The sequence below is a fragment of the Centropristis striata genome, chromosome 11, assembly GCF_030273125.1.
Source record: "Centropristis striata isolate RG_2023a ecotype Rhode Island chromosome 11, C.striata_1.0, whole genome shotgun sequence".
NCBI lineage: Eukaryota > Metazoa > Chordata > Actinopteri > Perciformes > Serranidae > Centropristis > Centropristis striata.
This window is the reverse complement of record NC_081527.1, coordinates 22,401,494-22,425,778: the sequence shown is the minus strand read 5'-3', so window position 1 is coordinate 22,425,778 and position 24,285 is coordinate 22,401,494. Positions and strand designations below refer to the sequence as shown.

Sequence of the window (24,285 nt, the reverse complement as noted above, 5' to 3'; positions counted from 1 at the left end):
CAAAAATTCAGTAACAAAACAGGTAAAAACAAGTATTAAAACCAGCATAAACTACCTACATTAACCAGGATAAATTCTGTAATAATATGACCAGTAAAAAGTAATATTAAAACCAGTCTGAAGTCATTATTATAACAAGGATAGATTCAGTATTAAAACCAGTAAAAACAACCATTAAATGCAATATTAAACCAGTCTGGACTAACTATAATAACCCAGATAAAAAATTGTATGTCATTCACTTGTTCAGTCCTCAGTGACTCTGTGAGCTGCACTAATCAAGTCTGATTTACTGGTTTAAATCCAGGAAAGAACCAGTTTACACCCTGAGATAATCCCAGTACAAATCCAGTGGGAGCTGGTTGTGTGTGTGGGCAGTCTGGGAACATTAACATATAAATAACCTCGTCCCCCCGGGCTGGTGGGAGGGGGGGGTAAAGGGGGTCAGGGGATGAATGAGTGAGTCTATGGATGAACGAGCAGCCGGAGGAGGAGGAGGGAGACGCCTTCCCTCCAACTCATCAATAAACCAATCTATAGAGCGATCAATAGAGCAATCAGAGGAAGAAAACGGCTGGTTGTTTTGTCCCGACAGTCCTAGAGTTGGGAACCAGTCCAGGACCGGTCCAGGCCCCCTGCATCGCGGAGTGGGAGCCCCCTCGGCCCAGAGCCCCTCAGGGGGCAGCAGGGTCAGTCTAGTCCTTCAGAGGGACGCGGGGACGGACAGAGGACGCTTTGTCCTCCAGACATTCCCCGGTCACAGAGACGCTCCCACACAAACAGGACCAGGACCGGCTGCCCCCCCCAACACCTCGTTGCAACAGAAACCTCCACCGGACGCTCAGAGACTCTCACATTTATATATATATATGTATGTATATATATATATATATATATATATATATATATATATATATATATATATATATATATATATATATATATATATATATATATATATATATATATGTATGTATATATATATATATATATATATATATATATATATATACGTATATGTGTATATATATATGTATATATATGTGTATATATATATATATATATATATATATATATATATATATATATATATATACATATATCAGACACACAGGAGCTCCTTCACCATGATATATTAGGAGACTATAATCAAAACTCATGGAAACGAAGAGTTAAAAAATGTTACAACAAAAAACATTTAGTTAGGTATTTATACTTTCCATTATTATTATAGTTTTTCTTTATTTACTTTATTGTTATGTACTTAGTTATTTAACCTATCAACTGTGGCTCAGTTGGTAGAGCGGGTTGCCCACCAATCAGAGGGTTGGTGGTTTAATCCCTGACCATGGCAGCCTACATGTTAAAGTATCCTTGAGCAAGATTCTGAACCCCAAATTGCTCCCGACGCTGCGTTCATCGGTGTGAGAATAAATTCCCAATGGTGGCACCATTTAAGGTAGCCTCTGCCACCAGTATGAATGTGTGTGTGAACCAGTGAATGAGCGCAGTCTGTAGTGTAAAGCGCTCTGAGTGGTCGCAAAGCGACTAGAAAATCGCTACATAAGTGCAAGTCCATTTACCATTACCAATATTATAAACTTATTATAGCTTTTTATTATTGACTTATTCATTTGTTATTATAATTATTTACCAATTTATTTATTTGATTACCCATTTATTTATTGTTTTACCTATTTATTTATATATTTTTTGACCAATATATTTATTAATTTACCTATTTATCTATTATTTTACCTGTATTTATGTATGTATGTATGTACGTATGTATGTATGTATGTATGTATGTATTTATTTATTTATTATTTTACCTATTTATTTATTTACGTATTTATCATTTTATGTATGTATGTATTTATTATTTTACCTATTTATTTATTTATTATCTTACTTATTTATTTAGTTATGTCTGTATTTATTTATTATTTTACCTATTTATTTAGGATTTTACCTGGTGGAGTATTTGAGTGAATGTAGTATCCACATGTTTGTACTTGAGTTGATGTCCCTTGTATTATGAACTTTACGACCCAAACGTGACTTCTGATTCTATATACAAATACATAAAACTGTGACAGTCATCGTGATGTCTACGGGGTTATTTGGGGTCAGTCTGGACTCAGAGACAGCGCTCAGTTGCATTGTGGGAATTGTAGGATCGATCCACATCACAGGAGAAAAGAAACAAGAGAGACAGGAGGGAAACAGAGCAGGGACAAAAAACCCTGAAACACCTCTCTAAAACTCTTTCATACAGCAAAAGTAAATCCAGTGAGTCCGTTTAATCCTCCACTGAGCATCCAAACACACACACACACACACACACACACACACACGGAGCTGAAACAGTGTGTTACATCACAAAATGTTGTTCTGTGATCTTCACTGGTTTCAGAGCAGCAGCTCAGAGCTCCAACAAAAACAACAACAACAACAACAACAACAACAGCAGAATCAGCAGCAGCAGCAGCAGCTGGTTGCCATGGTTCCTACCGAGCATGGCGGTTGCGCCCTCTGCTGGAAACTCTGTGAACTGTCCCTCTGACGGGACGCTGACTGTCCTTCGGAGACTACGACCTTTAGACGAGTCCGTGGGAGACTCCTCACCTGCAGCCTGAGGAGAGGAGGAGGAGGAGCAGGAAGAGGAGGGAGGAGGGAGGAGAGAGGAGGAGAGGGAGAGAGAGAGAGAGAGTGAGAGAGAGAGAGAGTGAGAGAGGAGGAGGTTACTGTGCATCAGTCTCTGTGGCAGATGACTCAATGACTCTGTGTTTATGCTTACACTCACACTGATGTGATTATTATTGTTTTAAATGAGATATCTTATTAGGATTATTAGAGAAATGGGCAATTCTAAATGCATTCTGCTCCTTTATGCTATTATTGTGTTTTATTTAGTTGTTAGTTTTATTTTATTTTCTTGTTTGTTTTTCTGCAGGCTGTCTCATGCTCTGTCTGTCCTTACTGCTGTGGAACACTTTGGGCTGTAATCTTTGTATGGAAAGTGCAGAAGTTGGCCGGGCCCATTAACTTTCCTGCAGACAGACTGTGACTGCTGGCAAAATTCTGTGTTTGTCAAATCATATGTGATGCTTTTTAAATGCTTTATGTCTGATATTTTAATATATCTTCCAATGAATTCTACAACAAAAGGTGCTGTACAAATAAGTAAATAAAATATTTTTATTTGCTCTTGTATTCTTTAAAAAATCGACTCTTATTTTAGTTTGATAAACCTCTTATTTCTTCTATCTGTGTCTGTATTTTGTGTCTTTGTGAGAGAACTGAGCTGAATTTCTGGTTAATGATTAACAAACTTTTATCTTATCGCATCTTAAGGCACTCAGAGTTCTCACCAGGGAGTAATATCTGAGATCATACTTGGTTTATCAGCTCATGGAATGTACCAATGTGCGTTTGTGTTTAATCTGTGTGTGTGTGTGTAATGAGTGTGTGTTGTGACCTGGTCGTCCCTGTGCAGCAGGATGAGCTGGCTGTCTGTCAGGATGCAGAGCTTCCTCTCCCAGGAGCTGCTGTCTGTGTACGGACTCTGGCCGCAGGAGAAGCGGTGAGCCGGAGGACCTTTAACGTCTGAGAGAGAGAGGAGATCAGTTAGACACACACACACTTTAACTCTGTCAGTCCCAGTGTGAAAACCGCATCCCATAAAGCACAATCCATTTTAATAATTCTTTGCCTTCCTGCTGGAATTCACGACTTTGTTCGTTTGTTTGACTTTTGTTTGAACTTCTGAAAACCAAGGAGGTTTATGAATATGCACCAACCCTGAGGATAAAAAATAATAAATAAATGACTAATAACTGATAATTTACCACAGATTCAGATGGAAACTGTATAATAACTTCTCCAGCAGCAGAAACACACACATGATCAGAATGATCAATTGACAAAGTGCTTTACTGCTAGCGTTTTTATTAATTTCAAGAATGTAAATATATAGCAAAACATACATTTAGACCAGAAAAAAGCAGACATTTTTAGAGCTCCTTCTAAATGTCACGAGTGAAGTCAATCAACATATAAACACCACACAATAAATCAGAAAATAAAAAAACTAAATCTGCTGATCTGCAGAAACACTAAAATGATCCAGAGACAAAAGAAAAAAGATACAAAATCAAATGAAGCTTTCTACATTTATTTCATAGTTAGAGTCTAAAACTCTAAAAAGGGATTTGTGTTTACACATATATAATTATGTTCAGTGTTAAATATAAACAATATAAACTTTATTCATGAAAACATTTTCATGACTAAAGAAATCACCAGGAACAAGTTCACTTCAAAGACATCAACAATAATATAATCTGATAATCTGAAGCTGCTGTCAATCACATTTTCACTTCATTCAAACTGCTCAGCCTGGTGAGGACATGTGCTGGTGTTTTATTCTCATTAAGAACTTTCAGAATTTCAGGACATATTACACATATCTATTTATATATTTATATACACTACATGCCAAAAGTTTGGAAGCAAGGCCAATACAGGCCAAATATTGGGAAGCAACTTTACATTTTCTGTTCACAATGGCTTTCCTATAAAACCAGTATGTATTCTTTGGATTTTGGATGTGTTTACTGCATGATCATACTTTACTTTCATTAAATTGAACCATTTTCCTCAATTTACCTTTAGGTATACATTGATATTACCAGACCATTGCTGAATAAATGTTAACAAAAGAAAAGGAGGGCTTAGTTTTAGGGTTGAGAAGATTTGCAAGAGTCACAACTTCAGTGCACAAGTAAAAAACAAATCACAATTTACATTATTCACTTTAGCTCTTTGGCTTTTGAGAGTTTGGATACTAAAATGCTAATAAATCTCAACTGTGTTCACATCTCTGACAAACTACCACAGACATGGCTAGAAAGAAGCAGCTGAGTAAAGAAAGAAGAGTACAGATTGAAATTGAAAGAGAAATTACAAAACGCCTAATGATGTCCAACAAAGGAATTCACTACACTCTGAAGAGACTAGAAGAAGTTATGATGATAGAGAATGGTGTGGCAGAAAGAGGTTTACTAAAAAAGCAGAGGATAAACATATCATTGCCGTCAGTAAGAGAGATTGGCGAAAAAACAGCACCACAAATAAGAGAGGAAATCACCATGACAAGGTCAAAACCCATATCTGATGACTGTGAAAAGACTGGTCTGAAGGGTTGTATCTGCAACAAAAAAAACACTACCTCGTCCAAAGAACAAAAAAAGAGATATGGGTGGGCATATGAATATTGGACCTAAGATGACTGGAAACAAGTTCTCTGGACCAACCAAAGCAAATTTTAACTATTTGGTTCAAATCGTCTGTCCGCAGACAAACTGGTGATGTCTAAAAACACCTGCATAACACTGACAATAAAGCATGGAGGAGGTAGTGCCATGGTGTGGGGATGTTTTGCAGGCGAGATTTGTTTTAAATTCCACAACTTTTGACTCTTTATACATAATTTCCAGCTTAGTTGTGATAACTTGTTCTAGTTAAGACAGGTTATTATTCTACAATTCCACAATGTTATTTAGCAGACGCTTTTATCCAAAGCGACTATTGGAAACTATTATGGAAGCAAACAGACTTCAACAGGACTGAAAAACATTGTGGAAGAAATTTTAAAAAGGCAGCTTTCTGAACAGCCCTGACGAACACAATTTAACATGAGTCAGACACTAATCACACACTGTGTAATTCGGGGTGTCCCCCTGGTCACCATGCAGAAATTAAAGTGGTAGGAGTCACATTTTTAACAGTCACCCTCAGCAGCAGTGAAACACTAACTCAGAAATTGCTTTCTAGTCTATTTCTGTTGCTCTATAGTCACAGAGACGTTTAGTGGTGAAACCCTCAGAGGAAGGTAAGAAGCTGTGCTAATGTATGGTCTCATCCTCTCAGTGAAAGTGTGTGTGAAAGTGTGTATGTGTGTGTTAGTGTCAGCATCAGAGAACGACAGATTCCCTCTGTTCCAGTCCAGGTTCACTCTGATCCTCTGAGGCTTCTCCTCCAATATGAGATCATGGATGGATTTGGTGCATGGCGTGCTGTGTATTTACCATAAAAGAACTGTATTCCCCAACTTCCAGACTCTATTTTTCCTTTCCTCTGGACAGACTCGAACACACCCAGTTCCCAGCCTTTACTGTCTCCAACCTGGACCTCCCAGCTGTGACACCCTGAGTTAAAACCCTCAGAATCCAGGACAGACTTGTAGTAATCAATCCTCTCTGGATTATCAGGAAACTCCTGTTCCTGTCCTGGTCTCACTGTGGTCAGATCTTCAGACAGGAGGAGTCCTCGACCAACAGTGTTTGGGTCCAGAATCAGAGGACTGTAGGAGGCCACGTCCTTCATCTTGCTCCAGATGTTGAAGGTCAGGTTGCCCAGGTGTTTGGCCTCGTCTATCAGAGCTCCTGAGGGCAGCTGTGGATCCTCCAGCAGGGGGCGCTGCTGGACTCTTTCCGGTCTACAACCTGAACTCCAGCTCCTGAATGTGTCTGGATCTGAAATGCGGGCTCATCAGACCACAGCACACTTCACACTTTGTGTCAGTCCATCTCAGACTAGCCCGGTCTCCCAGTCCCTGACTCCGTCTCCCAGTCCTGACTCAGTCTCCCAGTCCCTGACTCAGTCTCCCAGTCCCTGACTCAGTCTCCCAGTCCCTGACTCAGTCTCTGTCTCAGCACAGGAACACATGAACTAGAAGCAAGAGTATTAAAGTGAAATAACTCCGCTGAATCATGTTGCAGATTGTTTTTTTAAACCACAGATGTTTTCTTATTATTTCTTGTTATACTGTAGATGCCATCCACATCACCATGACAACCAACATGATCTGGACAACTCAGTCACGTTACTCAAAGACACAAGCACGTTCAGTGGTGAAACCTTTAGAGGGAGATCAGACCCAGTGCTAATGAATGGAAACATCCTCTCAGTGAAAGTGTGTGTGAAGGTGTGTATGTGTGTGTTAGTGTCAGCATCAGAGAATGACAGATTTCCTCTGTTCCAGTCCAGATTCACTCTGATCCTCTGGAACGTCTTCTTCAGTGGGAGTTCAGAGTCTGGATGAGATGGAGATGATGCTGTGTGTTTACCTCTGCATAACCATATCGTCCATAATCCAGACAGTCTGTTTCCCTTCCTCTGGACAGACTCTGATATCAAACCCAGGGACCAGATTTCACTGTCTCCAACCTGGACCTCCCAGCTGTGAGTCCCTGAGTTAAAACCCTCAGAACCCAGGACAGACTTGTAGTAACCATCAAACCTCTCTGGATTATCAGGAAGCTGCTGTTCCTGTCCTGGTCTCAGACTGGTCAGATCTTCAGAAAGGACAAGTTCTAGATTTGCGGTGTTTGGGTCCAGAATCAGAGGACTGTAGGAGACCATGTCCTTCATCTTGCTCCAGATGTTGAAGGTCAGGTTGCCCAGGTGTTTGGCCTGGTCTATCAGAGCTCCTGAGGGCAGCTGTGGATCCTCCAGCAGGGGGCGCTGCTGGACTCTTTCCACTGCAGCCTTGTAGTTGTGCAGGAATGAGACGTGTTCAGCTCTCAGCTCGTCCTCTGTGGCTCTGACTGCATCTGAAAGAGCTGCTATCTCTCTGCTCAGAGCCTCCATCTTCTCCTTCATCATCTGACTCTTCTGCTCCTCTTCCTCCCTCAGTGCAGCCATCCTGGCCTCCTCTTCCTCTTCTAGAAACTGGTGAAGCTTCTTAAACTGCTTCTTAATCTGCATCTCTGTGCGTCGGGCCTGGACCTGAATGTGTTCTGCTGTTTGATCAAACTTCACTTTAACTCCTTTAAAAACCTTTAACTTCTCCTTCAAAGGCTCCAGAGTTTCCTGTAGTTCCTTCTTGTGTTGTTGTGCAGCTTCTTCGATGGTTTTAAAGCTGTGATCCTTGTGTTCAAATAAATCTCTGCAGACAAGACACACTGGCTGCTGATGGTCCAGACAGAAGAGTTTGAGTTTCTCAGAGTGCAGACTGCAGAGATCCTTTGAACCTCTCTGATCTCTCTCCTGTAAAAAGACCTCACACAGGTTCTTTAAAGCAAAGTTTGGGGGGAATCGTCTCTTTGAACGTATATTTTTCTTACAAACTGGACACTCTTTGGTCTCTTTCTCCATCCACCAGGCCTGCAGACAGTCTTTACAGAAGCTGTGGCGACACGTCAGGATGACAGGATCTCTGAAGATGTCATGACAGACCGGACAGCAGAGTTCTGCCTCTAATCTGGAAGCCATTTAGTCTCTGAGTGAAATCACAGCAGGCAGGAAATTGTTCTTGTGGATCAGCAGCTGGGTAAAGTGGTAGTTCCAGTATTCCCAGTGTTCCCTCATGTAAATGTCCTCTTTCAGTCCAAGAAAAGGTTTTGGTCCGAAGGTGAATCTTATCGTCTCCTGGTACGTATGTGTCCTGTTGCCTGGTTTGTGTCAGATGAGTCGAATCAGGGGAAGAGTTGTGGGAGAATCTTAAATCCAGTCAACAAGTTCAAAGAACAATGAACTTTAGTTTATTGGTGTTATTTTAAGAGAGTGAGATGACCTCAATAATTTAATGAACAAAGCTCTTAGGCAGTAAAAACTTTCAGTCACATATGATGTTTATCAGGGAGTAAACCTATAATGATTAACTTTGGTCAAGTGAACTCTACAGTTATGTAATCTCCCTCTGAAAGTCTTTCACTTTGTCCTATATTGCATTTCATAAATGTGGGACAGGTCTGGACTGCAGGTGGGACAGTCTAGTACCTGCTTTCTGTCTTTTGAAGGTGCTGGAACATGTGCAGAATGTGTCTCGGCATCGTCAGAACGGAGTGTGAGATGGACAGACAGTTTGGTGCAAAGATTTACTGGTCTCCCCCGGTCCCTAGATCTGTCTCCTGGTCCCTGACTCTGTCTGTATGTGAAATGTGGGCTGGTCAGTCCCTTTCAGACAGCTGGGCCAGAGAAGAAGTAGCTGATAACTTCCATTAGTAAAACCAGAGACAAACTGAAATTGCCCTCCAAATAATCTTTAACTTTCCATTTCATTCACCTGTGAGAACTCAGATTCAAACTCGATCTAAACTCTAAACTGACGATAAATTAACAAATTCTCTCAGGAGGGGAAAGTAACAGTGAGGCCATTTAAATATCATAAACAAAAAACTATTGTGTGTATTCATAAACGTTTGTACTGTATGTGTGTAAGGAGTACTCAAAGAGTTAACATGTCACTAAGCATTACATCAGAGAATGAAAACAGAACAGTGAAAGGGGAACCCGCAGAGCTCCTACTGATCCTGCAGAGGGCGCTGTAGCTCTACACTACACCCAGCTATTCACCTGCTGCTCATCACTCCTGGAGGAGAGGAGAGAGGAGGAGGAGGAGGAGCAGCAGGAGGAGCAGCAAGAGGAGAAAGGAGGAGGAGGAGGATTAAAGAGTAAAGTGATGTGTGCTGTCTGATCTCAGCTGACAGTTTGTGGCTCTCAGCAGACTCAGCAGAGGTCAGAGGTCGAGTCACTGTGTGTTAGACTCGCTGAGTCAGTCTGGCGCTCCGTCCACGCTAGAAATATTCTATTGATTTTGTTTATTTTCAAATGGGACACTTTAACAAATACTTCTACTCTAAAAAAAAAAAAAAAAAAAATGAAAGACTTCTATAACAATAAATAAATAATCAAAAACTTAATTATCTAAAAATTAGAAATGTATGTATAAATTGAATAAAAATAAAATAAAATTTTAGAACTATAAGTAAAAAAAAACATTCACGAAAAATGTACAAAATAAAAATAAAATAAAAATCCCTTAAACCTTGACCTATATATATACACTCTTACCAGATTCAGCCAGCATCTTCTTGAATAAACTCAAATGTTGTCAATCAGACATGACAGCATCATCTGGGCTTTCCCAAATTGTTTCGAGGCATAATAATGTTAGTGTATGTAAACTTCTGACTTTGAAGAAAGTAATAAAAATTGTCTAAAAAAACCCCATCTCTCATTATTCTGGTATTTAGCAAATAGAAATAATTTTGGTAATCCTAACGGACCTAAAACAGGAAAAGTGATTGTCTGATTTCATGTCAGACAGTGAGAAAAAAAAACATATGTGTCTTTTTATATAGTGTATGTAAACTTCTGGTTTCAACTGTATGTGTGTATGCAGGCACGCAGGCACGCAGGCACGCAGGCACGCAGGCACGCAGGCACGCAGGCACGCAGGCACGAGGTTTGTACATCATTGAAACAGAGAGAAAGAAAGAATTAGTGAACTCAAGGCTAAGTTTTCCGAAGCCTGTAGTTGTGCAATAACAGAAAGTTCAGTGTTATAAATGAAATCAGTTTCCAGCCAGGTGCCACAGTGGCGGTGTAGGAACATTCTGAATTAAGCCAGATGAACGTGGAGAGCCCGCTAACATCAACGAGCCGGTATGTCAAACAGTATGAAGATAGTCACAACAAAAAGCGTCAACACAACAAACCTCAAAGTCCATTAAAACACAACCAGCCCATCCAATTTATCCATTTGAAACAGAAAACCCAGCGGGAGCCGCGGGACATGAAGCAACCTCCACTAACTGACAGCTTTAATTATATCAGTGGCATAAAAAAACCAACATCAACAACACTATCGTTTATCGTCATAGTTTCTGGGAAAATATATCGTCCTAAAAAATGTGTTATCGTGACGGGCCTAACTACACACACTCTGACACATTAGATTTCAGACTAACTGTGTGTGATAATGATAATGTGTCTCTGTGTCTGTGGGTCGATGGACGTGTCTGCAGGCTGCAGCTCAACTTCCTTTTTCACTTTGCTCTAAATGTTTACAGAGTGTTTGAAACCTGAAGTTTTTTTTCCCATCTCCAGGCTTTCAAAGGATTCTCTTACTTAAAGAGAAACTTTGTCTTTACAACCTTTGTTCACATGTTTTTGTATCCAACTAGAGCAACTATTTCTGGGCAAATAATCCTTCACTTCTCTAGCCAAACTGAGGAATTACATCATGTGAGGCCCATAGAGACTTTTCCCACAGACTTAACCCTCCGAACCCCAACAACATGTTTAAGGATGCTTTTAGGCTCTGTTTACATCCTCCTCTCTGTGTCCTCGTGTTTCACTGCAACATATAAATCTATATAATCTATAAGTCTTGCAGCTCTATGGAATCAGCACAGTCAGAACAACTCAACATGTCTTAGTGCAGAATAACACAGTTAGAATGACAGAAATCAGAAAAAGTTGAATTTCTCTGATAAATGACTTGTTAAAAATGTGAACAGAACATATATACTTTCCAAGTGTCCTGAATGTAGTAAAACATTTTTCTCTGAAGTATTGTCATGTTTCCAGCCTCTCCTGTCCTCTCCTCTCTACTCTGTGTAAACAGCCTCTACTGTTCTCTCTACTCAGCTCTGTGTAAACAGATTTTCAGTGAATATTTGTCATGTGACCGTTGGTCTCAGCAGAATCAATCATGTCTGCAGTGTCTCCGAGGAGCAGAATTTAATGTTTTTAACAGGATCTGGTTAGTGCAAACGCTTTATTTTAAATGACACATGTAGAATAAAGAGATTCTGACACAAATATCAACATTTAACACAATTTTTGGTCCCTTTTTATAACTGATGATTTGTTCAAGGACCGTGGGAAAGTTTGGTCTTATAATATTTTGAGCTTTATTAAAACCATTTTACTCACTTGTCAATTAAAGATCAAGCAAAACGTAAAAATCAATAAAATAACTTCTTATATGAAATACTTCTGTGTACTATTACAAACATAAATACAGCAGCTACATGTTACTGTTTATTTGTGTTTATTGGGTCAATAATGCAGAACTTCCTTTGGAAATCTGCTGTTTAGACCACGAGTGTCTCCAGAAACTGTTTCCAGCTTCAACAGTTTATTATCTCACTGACGAGTTTTAACCATTTAACAGCTGACTGACTGAACAAACCTGAGCAGGATAATCTGGAGTGTTTTGTTTTGAATCTCGTCTGTGAACATATTTAAATATAAGCTCGTGTTTCTGTCACTCCGATGTTGTTGCAGGGAAAAGGGAAGTTTCAAACAGCTGTGATCACTTCCACATTTTAAAAACTGCTGTTCCTGAAAGTAAATCAGGTCAGAAGGAGAAGAGAATAAAGAAATATTCTCTGGTGACGTGTGTGAACCACTCAGAGGAAACTAAAGGGACTCAGTGACCTGCTGCTGTAGAACACAGTGGAAACACAACCACAGAACCAAACCTCACACAGGTTTCAGCCGTCCATCTCACCTCATTCAGTCTGATCTGAGTTAAACAACGTGAAAGCAGAGAGACAGCTGGTGAGAGTGAGGCTGCAGGTTGACAGACAAAGAGCTGCAGAATGACGTGCAGGTTTGAAGATGAAGTGCTCACATGAAGCAGGTGGAGGCGAGCCGAAGCGCGGCTGACTGTTTGTGCGTGGAGCAGCTGAGCAGCTACACTTACAGCAGACTATTTCTGGCTGCATACTAAATCATCCACGTCAGAGTCCGGGCCCAGAAGCCCCTGAGAGATCTGAGGGGAGTCACACCTGCTCCTCTCAGAGCTGCCGAGCCAGAGAGCGGCGGACAAACAGGAGGGAAGAGGAACTCATTTTCTCCTCCGTATCCGAGCCACGGATGGGACTGGAGCTCAGCTAATTAGCAGACCGAGACACGTGGATGCCTCCGAGCCCACAGATGAACAAACACGGGAAGCGGGAAGGGATGGCAGGCTGCTCCTCGATCATCACCCACTGCCAGCTGCTGCTGGCCTTATGTAACACCTCGTACCTGCCTGAACCGTCGTGAAATGTCCTGAAACGTCCTGAAGTCTCCTGAACTGTTCCAAACTGCCCTGAACTGTCCTGAAGCGTCCTGAACCGTTCTGAACTGTCCTGACCCGTCCTGTTCCAGCCCAGCGTCACGCAAACCTCCAGTGAGCTCAGCACACTACAGCACCACTCTAAACACTCTGAAGCCTGACAGGATGGGACCAACACCAGCCAAAAACAGCCATTGAAGACAAATCTGTGAAGCAACAAACTTCCTCTGGAAAACTGCCATTTAAACACTTCCAGGTCTCTAGTTTCAGTAGTTTAGTCTCCACAAAGCCATGAAATAACTTCACACTAACTGCTGCTGCTGTTTCCTGCATGGGAACTCTCTGTTTCGTTGACAGTCCAACAATGAATCCTACAGAGTTGAATGATCGTTCAAGTTTTACTCGAGTACCAGACTGACATCAGTGGCGCCTCAACGAGTTGAAAACACAACAAAAAGGTCTTCATGGCCTAAAGATGCTTCTTTTGCATCATATGTTCTGTTATAGTGCAGCGGATAAGCTCATATCTGGAAGGTATTGTGCATTTTATGACTAAAGCATGAAACTTTCTCCATGGTTTCTATTGGCCATGAAGTTTCATTTCAGTCTTGGAAGTATTTCAGATTTGACCCCTGGTACTAGGCAGAAGGCAACACATTTCAGACTGTTAAAACTGGATTTTGTTTACGTTTTTTCAGACATAAAAGTGCTAAATATCAATTAGTTTTATTTATATGCTCCTATTACACATAGATTGCACAGAACCAAATCAAGGCTTTAAACTTAATTTTGTTACAGGAAAAGCATCTTTATTAGAACAAAGATATACATGGTTATAATGCAGAGTGATGGGGCAACAAAATGGAAAAATGCAATACTGAGATCAAGGACCTCTCAAGGTCACCAGAGGTCAAACACAAACTGCCTCCAGGTCTAAAATAGAACCTTTGCGTATGTAGATTATATGCTGAAACTTTCATGCTTCAGTCATAAAATGCACAATTGGTTTGTTTATCGGTCACACTACTATAAATACAGCTCAGGAAAACTTATGACTCAAATAAAATCCTTGTGTTATGTTTTATCCACCTACGATTTCCTACAATGATCCTTAAGACTCATCAGGAAACAACAAACATTTTGTCATCAAAGTTCCTGTGATTTCACACAAATGTGATGTGACGAGCGCTGTTTTCAAGCAGGACGACTGCTGTTGTTCCCTATGTCAAGAATGCAGTTTTAAGCATGTTAACACAAACGTATAGAATGATTGCTGCTGTGGGACGGACTGATGATGACGTACAGATGCAGTCGAAGCTCTGCTTGATACTGTGACTACTGCTCTACTGTGAAATGACGTACAAAGAGGAAAGACCAAGGTGTTTTTCAGTCAAGAAAAATGCTCCGGAGCTGACAGGTAAAGACAACAGCTGCAGGTCCTCAACTGGCCACTCGAGGCTGGCTCAATCCCCAGAGACTCACAGTAGGGCTGCACGATTCTGGAAAAAATGTGAATCACGATTTTTCTGCTTAGAATTGAGATCACGATTCTCTGGCACGATTTTTTTTCACTAAATGTTTATTGCACTGATGAACTTTGACAAGGGCATAGTAGTAGTTAAATCATTGGAAGATAAATTACTTTAACAAAAATAAAAAATAAAAATTAAGACATGCAGGTGATAACAACTTCCCCCTATCATCATATGCACATCAAACAGTCTGATTTCCTTAGAACGTAGAGTGTATGTTGTACAGTGTTTATTGGGGCCATATCTTTGGCTAGGTGATATGTGATAGCTGCTGTGATCTCCTTATGTCTACTGGAGTTTGGTGGGTATGCCGTCGCATTGTACAAGGTTCCGGTTATTGACGTCTGTGTTTGTTTCTTGCCTTGTACGGCTTCATCATGCTGTACTTTGTGGTGACGTTTAAGGTGATTGTAGAGATTTGTAGTGTTGCCTTGCGGCGCCGCAACGAGGGCAAAACACACTTTACAATGCACCTCACACTGTTTGTCATCGTCTGGCCGAAAGCCGAAATACTTCCACACCGCCGAATGTGAACCTTTTTTGGGCTCGAGGTCGGTTCGGGGCGGTGGGTGACTCTCGCCACTACAGCTTGGGTTTTCTTCGCCATCCATTCAACCATCCTTACCGGCGACTTGCAGCCGGGTGTCCTCCACTGAATCACGTGTTAACGTAAAGATGCTTTACCATTGGTTGAGGGAGGAGGCAGCGGCAGTGCTGCGTTTGGGGGCGCTTGAAAAAATCCGGGAGATAATAGGAGCATTTGTTTCTGATGCAGCTCCAGATATAAAATACTTCAAAATCGACGTGTGTAGAAATTAGATCACGTGTATGTGCGAATCGAGATCGCGATTTTTTAACGATTTATCGTGCAGCCCTAACTCACAGGTTTAAAAACTTTACAGAAGAAATAAACGCGTTTACAGTCGGGAACAAACAAAGGCTTTTGGTCTCTGTAGCTGACTCCGCCTTCATGTCAAATGTTCCTGAAAAGCCTCATTCAGAGCCAACATCAACTCGTCTCCCCTGCAGTAGAGACCTAAACCTGGCCCCGGATTTGTTTCAGTGTGTGTGTTTTATTTAACTAATGACTGTAATGATTAGAAAGGCAGCCTGGAGATGTCAGTGCTGTAAAAAAGACACATGAAGAAAGTTAAAGCTAACTCCTGATCAGCTGTCCAGACATTTCCCTCACCAATGACCCGTCTGAGTTATTAAATATATCAGAATATTTCTTTACAGTGGAGAGAGCTGATTTATTATTTATTCATGTTCATACAAACATAAACAGTGTCAGTGTGTCTTCAGAAGCATGAGAAGCATGAGAAGCATTCAGTGGAGCTGACTGAGTGTGTGTGTGTGTGTGTGTGTGTGTGTGTGTGTGGACAGGTGGTTGACTCTCCCTAGCTCTCAGACATTCCCAGTGGAGGTTTGGCCAGAGTCGAGTTTCTCCACACACACACACACACACACACACACACACACACACACACACACACACACACACACACACACACACACACACACACACACACACACACACACACACACACACACACACACACACACACACACACACAGTACACTACCACTCTTAAAGTGGTACCTGGAGGTCTTGAAGGAACAGTCCTTGAAGGGATCATCTGTTCTGAAGGTTTCTGTTGTAAAAGTGACCCAAACAAAGCTAAGAAATGTTGATATTCCTGCCATGATGCTGCAGGACTTATAGATTATATACATTTTATATATTTCAGTGAGACTTGAGGACACAGAGAGGAGAATGTAAAGAGAAACTGCTCGTTGGGGCTCCGAGTGCTAAATAAAACACCACGGTGTGTTGAGTTTCTTGTAACTGGAAATGTTTAAAAGAGAACTGCACAAGAATATGTGAAGTACGTTTATTTTTTGTTGGATACATATAGCTTTTTTCCTTTTTATCTAATCAATAATTGACTAATCAAAGACTCCAGAGGTCTGCGGCTCCACTGGAAACTGGAAAAAAGAGCTGAGCAGCAACAAAAAAACTAGGGCCGGGACTCGATTAAAAAAAAAAATCTAATTAATTAGAGGCTTTGTAATTAATTAATCTTAATAATCGCATTTTAATCGCATATAAATATTTGACCAGATAACAGTGAGAAGTCATTTTTTTCACATGGATTTTAGTATACCATTGAATAATGACTGAATACATAAGCTTAAGACAAGAGACCAGTGCAATTTTTGCCATTAAGTGTAGCAATAGCATATTTAGAAATATAGTTAATTTCATAAATTCAGGCAGCCTATAGGTAGGTAGACCTTCTGTAAACTAGAATACTTTGGTTTTTGAAGTAAAACACAATCCACGCTAGCTACCACACTAGCCGCTAGCTGCTATATGTTTAGCATTGAGGTGATACTTGAGGCTGGATGTGCTGCGGTGATATGCAAATTCCTTTATGCATAGCTTGCACTAGGGATGACGCCGATCGATCGGCAACTGATCGGATCGGCCCGATATGATAAAAACCGATAGATCGAAAAATCAGATCAAAGGTTAAAAATTACAGATCCGATCACATTATACGTACATGTGCTTTACAAGTGTTTGTTATGGTGTGATATACATTCTGGATCCAAAGGTGGCTGTAGTGCGCCGAAACGCTGCCGCTTTAAAACGAAGAAGAAGTGTTGAGTTGTGGTCACGCAGCCTGCATGCACCCACACACACACACAACATGTCTGGGATATGGAACTTTTTCAAAGTGAGTGAGTCCGATGCAATTTATGCAAGCGTTTAGAAAAGAGAAATGTTAGTGTGAGAGTGAGCACTAATAATATGTTACACTGTACTCTAGTTCAATGTGCAATAATGCCACCAATGTCCAGACTGGCATTTTGAGTTTGTTTAGCCTGTTAAATAAGCAACATTTTTATTTGAATTGTATTTTATATGATATATGCAACATGACAGCCATTTAAAATGGATAGTATCAATAAATAAATGACTGAACTTTCAACATTAAGCTCTTGCCGGTTCTTGACTGCCCTATAGAGGCCATTTTGGCATATTGTTTTCCACAGTGCCACTGCTGCTATGAAGGAATATTAAAGTTACTGCTATGCAATAAATAAAGGTAGGTAATCTAGTAGTATCTAGTAAATAAATTATTACAAGGTTAGCATGGGGGGGGGGGGGTATAAATATTAATATCGTCCCACATGATCGATCGGTTCTGATCGGTAATCGGATCGGTGAGGCTTTAGGTGATCGGTATTAGTCCCAAAAAACCTGATCGGACCATCTCTAGCTTGCAAACCATGCTCTTATTGACGCTTCCATCCGTTCATTTTTTGTAACAAAATTTCCCATCGACAGGGCCAACCAAAGCGTCTAATCAGCTTCTTCCTTCATGTTCACTGTGGTTTGTTGTTGTCTGAACTCATAAACGCTAGTTGGTGCTCCAGTATAATCGGTCCGCCTGAAACTCTTCCAGTGAGAAACGTTCCGCGGTGCAAAAATAAGTGTGATTAAAATGCGTCAATTTTTTTAACGCATTAATTTTTGTGTAATTAATTAAGTTAGTATAGTCCCGGGCCTAAAAAAAAACATAACAAAACAAAACCGTCTACAAAAGGGTTAACAGCGCAACAGGTTCTGACAAGGATAAAGAACACACAAACAGACACACACACACACACACACACACACACACAAACAGCCAACAAAGGCTCTTTGTCTGTCGACCTGTGCGCTCCCCTCTGCAGCGGGCCAGGTCTCGTCTCCGTAGCAACTAGTAAATACAGCAGGTCTCCTCCAATCACAGCGCGATGACATAACATCACAGCTTTATCAAGATGGGCTGATCCCACAGGAAGGGAGGGGGGGCTAAACCACGGTGAGAACAGAGGGGTGTGTCACTGAGACTGAAGATCACACACACACACACCAGAGAATAGACCAGAGGATAGACCAGAGGATAGACCAGAGGATAGACCAGAGGATAGACCAGAGAATAGACCAGAGGATAGACCAGAGAATAGACCAGAGGATAGACCAGAGAATAGACCAGAGGATAGACCAGAGGATAGACCAGAGGATAGACCAGAGAATAGACCAGAGGATAGACCAGAGGATAGACCAGAGGATAGACCAGAGGATAGACCGGAGAATAGACCAGAGGATAGACCAGAGGATAGACCAGAGGATAGACCAGAGGATAGACCAGAGAATAGACCAGAGGATAGACCAGAGGATAGACCAGAGAATAAACTTGAGGCTGCAGCAGTTGATATCGAGCTGAAGAGAGACTTCAGCGACAGGATGCTCCAAACCTGATTTAAACTCTCACTGACAGTCTGATTATTGATAATTTGCACATTTATGACTGTCTGCTGTTGCTGCTGCTAAACAGGTTTTTATTGATTGTTTAATGTCGTCACTGACTGCTGAGTCCTCACTCCTCTCAGAGTAAAACACTGTATTACAGTAATCATTCTGGCCCTTTCATAGAGGAGTGGATGTTATGGGCAGTGGGTTTTTAGGGGGAGACAGCAGGTCAACAGTAGAGGTCACATAGGAGAGGTGAACATCATCTGAAAGCTGGAACCTGAAGATGAATCTGGGATGCAGCTCAGCACTGAGAGTCAACTTAATTAATCGATTATTTAAATGTAATAAGGTGTATGAGGGTTCAGAGCTTTCTGAAGTCCACTCATGCTGAACTATGTCTCAGAACATGTTGCAACATTTTTTGGGGTTGATACCATTTATAAACACATTTGGTGCTAAATGTTTTACTTCAAGAATTCATATAAAATGTATTTAACTCCTCCAGAATCCCACATTCAGACTCCAAGACCTTTAGAGCAGCAGAGTAAAATCCATGCTGTGTTTGGTTTCAGAAACTTTTGACATTTAGTAGATTTGTTTAAGAATTGCATTTTTTTGGCGATTGCACAATGAAATAAATAAATAAAAATAGTTTAATAAAAAAAGACTGTTATTTCCAGATTTTGCCAAGATTTTTAAAATTTGAGCAGGAGACCAATAAAGTTTGAGAAACTTTTCAGATTTTGGAGAATTCTGCAAGAATTTCTTGTTTTTATTTGGGCAAATGGTGAGAAACCCCTTACTGTTAATACACTTAAAACAGCTAACTTAATTAAATAAATATCAAATAGGAAAATAAAAATTGTTTTTAAATTTCTTCACAGTAAAAGACAATTTGTAGTTTTGTCAAGACTTTTAAACTTGAGCATGATACCAATAAATTTGTATTTTTTTGACAACATATTATGTCTCACAGGTTGTTGCAGTTATTCTTTGAGCTGCAGTTATTCTTTGAGCTGTGCAACATTTGTTGCACAGATTTGGTCCTTAATTAAACAATTTTTTGGACTCAAGAAATGATAAAAAATTCTAAAACTGTCTCCAGATTCCCTCATTCAGACTCCAAGAGAGAAATCCATGCTGTGATCTGGTTTCAGAAACTTTTGACATTTAGTAGATTTGTGTATTTTGTGCAATTGTATGTCAGCTCTTGTGTTGTGTTGCTGCTTATTGTGAATCTAGTGTCTAGCCATCCATCCTCTGAATGCTCCAGGTCTCTAGTTTGTGGTTGTAAAGTTTCATGAGGCTGTGATTATCCTAGAGGTCACAGCAGCTCATTTTATACACTGAGCTCAAGTTTCACTCACTAACATCATCACACATGAAGAACATTGGGCTCATTGAATCCACAAGAGTCTCAGCTTTACACTCAGACCCCATTTATGCAGCTCACAGACTGTTTAGGGACCCAGGATGCACAAAGATTCACACACAAGAGGACACAACACTGCAATAGAAACACTGCATGGGTTCTGGCCAAAACAGCTTCTGATGAAGTGCATAAAGTGGGCATGTCTCGTCTAAAAACAGCCCAAAGGTTTAATAAAGTATCAGATGAAACAGAGAAGAGAAGCAACAAGGTTTCACACACAGATTTATGTCTTGTTGTCTCTCCTGATTTATGCAGCTCACAGACTGTTTAGAGACCTCAGGATGCATAAGGACTCACATCCAACATTTTTAGAAAAGGCAAAAATAACATTTAAATGCATGTTATCAGCATAAAGTGGGTATGTCTCTAAAGAGGAGATTTGTGGGTACCCATAGAACCTGTTTTCATTCAGATATCAAGAGGTCAGAGTCAAGGGACCCCTTTAAAATTACCATTTGGGCTCATTGAATCCACAGCTCAGTCAGACTCGATTTATGCAGCTCACAGACTGTTTAGGGACCCCAAGATGCACAAAGCTTCACACACAAGAGGACGTAATAACACACTGAATGCAGAAGGAAAACCTCATGTTTTTTCTGCCCCAAACTGCATGATTGGTATACAATGATTGGTATAAAGCGGGCATGTCTGTAAACAGACTCACTGCAATGAAACGCTACTATGGGGACTAACATTAACAAAAAATGAATTACACTGGGCTCATTGAATCCACAAGAGTCTCAGCTTTCCAGTCAGATCCGATTTATGCAGCTCACAGACTGTTTAGGGACCCCAGGATGCACAAAGATTCACACACAAGAGGACACAATAACACATTTTACAACCAGCAGTGATCCTCCACAGAGTCATGTCTCCACTCTGAGTATTTGCTGCTGCTTAATATTTAAACATGCTGATTCAGCAGGACTCCTCCTGCATTAGCATCTACAAAGCAGATTCACTCACTGAAGTGTCAATCATAGCGGGCGCTGGGGGGGTTAAGGTGGGGGGTCTCAGGGGTCAAAGGTGAACAGCAGTGTCACCTCCGATCAGCCTGACAAGAGCAGCAGAGGAGAGAAGCCTCAAAACTGGTTCTAGATTAACCCTCTGAAACCCGACCAGCAGCTGCTTAACATTCTCCTCTCTGTGTCTTTGTGTTTCACTGCAATATATACAATCTGTATAATCTATAAGTCCTGCAGCCCTATGGAATCAGCACAATCGGAATAGAAGAAATAGAATAAAATGTCATTTTTATATAAACACTTTTCCAACTGCCCACAAAATCAGGGAACAGAACAGAACGTTTCAGAATTGATGATCTGTTCATGGACCGTCAGAAAGCTCAAACTCTGACAATAAAGCCTGTTTTTACAGTTTCTATCAATGAGAAACGATAGATTATTGTTGATCACTAAATTCACTGCAATATATACAACCTATATCATCTATTAGTCCTGCAGCTCTATGGAATCAGCACAATCAGAATAGAATAAACAAAATAAAATGTAATTTATTTATAAACACTTTTTTCAAGTGCCACGAAGGTTATAAAAGGGTGATTCTGAAAAAAATATCACTAAAAATATCACTATTTATATTAAGCTTTGTTTTGGTCACTTCTATGCCTATATTTTACAGTTTCTTCCTATGATAAACGCTGCATTATTGATCACTGAGAGCCAACACTCAGCAGGCGGCTGGCAGCGCTAACACACAGTTTGTCGTAATCATTTCCGGGACTTTATATGGTCAAACAGAAAGGCAGCAGATGAAGAGAGGAAGTTTTGGGAAGCTGTACTTTCCCAGCTCCACCTCCTCCTCCTCTGAAAGGTTAATGAGGAGCTCCTGCTGCCTTTTGTGACTATGGGAGCTTTTATTGTGGAGGGACCATTTACATACAAAAGGAAGACACACAAAAAACTCCTTCAGTATGCAGGAGGTGGCTGACACACACAGACACACACACACTTGGTTTAATTAGCCTCCAATTAGCAGGAGCTTTTCTTTTTCCACATGAAACTCAGAGCGTGAGAGCAGGAGGGCGAATGAGGTTTCTGTGTGTGTGTGTGTGTGTGTGTGTGTGTGTGTGTGTGTGTGTGTGTGGGCCTGCAGCTCTGTGTTTACTGACTGAGACGTTAAACTGTTCATGTAGTTAAAGCTACTTGTACTGCACTAAATCTACAACATAGGGCTGGGCGATATAACAATATAAAAGATGAATCGATATATTTTTAAATGTGATATGGAATTAGACCATATTGCATATATCGATATAGTTAAAAATGTCTTTCTTTCTTTCTTCATATATAAAAGCTGCCCTTACTAGGGTTTGTCATATTTAGTTCTTTTGTAATGTTTGTTATTCTTCTCTCATATATTTATTTTGCATTTTTAAGAGATTGGCCTATTTTATTTCATAGGCTATTTTTATTTAAGATATTTTTTATTTAAATGTGCACTTTATAGAGCGTTGATTTTAATAAAAAGGTACTCCTGTTGTTATACAGTATTTATGTTCACTTAAATAAATGGTTTCAATAAAACTACTTGTGACATGTTATATTTGACTTTGACTGAACATTTGCTCTCACTTTGCGATAAAAATATCAGGATATATATTAAGTCCACCTGAAAGGGGAACATCAGTCATTATAGTTCAGGAATAGAAGTCACTATGTTTGAGAAAAATAAGATACTATATTTCAATAATAAAAGTCACTATATTTAGAAATAGAAAGTCTCTACGTTTCCAGATAAAATAGTTCTGATAGAAAGTCCTAAAACAAACATGTATATTTCAAGTTATTGTGATTATATTTCAAGTATTTTACACTTGACTAATACTGTTTTTATTTCTTGTATGCATCAGAGACGATGTGTGAGAGAAGTATGAGGGGACTTTTAATCTCTGCGTGTTTGACTCATGTTGCTGTCTTTATGATAATCTGTAGTTCTGCCCTGCTCCTTGTCTCACAGGACCACCTTTCCTATAAACCACCTGGCTCAGGCACACAAACCCTCGCTCATATAAACGCTTCGCAACTGCTTTCACATTTACAGTGACCGCAGCACACTGGGACAACACGGATCATGTGGACACACACACACACACACACACACACACACACACAGTGGTGGAAGAAGTATTCTGATCTCTTACTTCAGTAAAAGTACTAATACTACACTGTGAAATTACTCCACTACATGTAAAAGTCCTGCATTCAAAACCAATCAAATCAAATCAAAATGTATTTAGTATCAAAGTAAAAGTATTTGTTATGCAAAATCAACCCACTCAAATTGTTGTATATGTTCGGAATATATTATTAGATTAATATTACTGATGCATTTATGTAAGCAGCATTGTAATATTGTCTGGTGTGGCTATTTTTGACGACTTAATACACTGTTTTGTGGTTTAATTTATAAAAGTTTGTAATTACTTCAAATGCATCATGTATTTTTATGTTAAATCTCGACCTGTAAAGTAACTTAAGCTGTCAGCTAAATGTAGGAGTAAAAAGTGCAACATTTACCTCAAAATGTAGTGTAGAAGAAGTATAAAGTTACATAAATGGAAATACTCTAGTAAAGAAAAAGAACAAGTACTTCAAAATTATGTACCGTAAAGTGCAAACCTCAACAGTTGCCAAATACAAAAAAATTACTCTTGACTCTTGAGTATTAGCAAACAATAATTAAACACAAACATCCAGGGGGTCCGGGGGCATGTCGCCTCCTCTTAACGAGCCACCGCTCGTTAAGAGGGGTAAGAACGAGTCGAATTGGCACAGTCCTCCCGCAGCAGTCTCTCCCAGCTGCAGTCATAGAGCAGGAGGGGATGTTAAACCCTTAGCGTCCAGTCTGCAAATTGCGCATGAGCGAAGTCGCCGCTGGCTGGTTAACAGTCAGTGTCACCTTTGGGTCACTTTAGCCGGTTTCGAGGCCAGATTAAGGAGGAGGGTTGAAATTGTGACAGAAGACAGTGCACTTGCAGTTCTAAACATATTTAGGTTGTTTTTTACTCACTTTTGGTCTTCCCCACAACGTTATTCCTCTCTCCTACAGCATCCATTACAGGTACGTAATGTGACGTCATTTAGTCATTTCGATTTCTAGCGTCTTTTTGGACAGCCAATAGCTA

The 24,285-nt window shown here is 40.2% G+C and overlaps 1 protein-coding gene across 2 annotated transcripts in view; it reads right to left on the bottom strand.

Moving 5' to 3' along the window:
* Nucleotides 1-24,285, bottom strand: part of rasal2 (RAS protein activator like 2) — an 85,477-nt gene that overhangs the window by 39,547 nt on the left and 21,645 nt on the right. For both annotated transcript variants that reach the window (XM_059344601.1, XM_059344600.1), the window contains exons 2-3: nt 3,482-3,609; nt 2,515-2,635 (exon numbers count right to left, since the gene is read on the bottom strand). In XM_059344601.1, the coding sequence (XP_059200584.1) occupies nt 2,515-2,635; nt 3,482-3,609 (249 nt within the window). The remainder of the gene's footprint in view (nt 1-2,514; nt 2,636-3,481; nt 3,610-24,285) is intronic.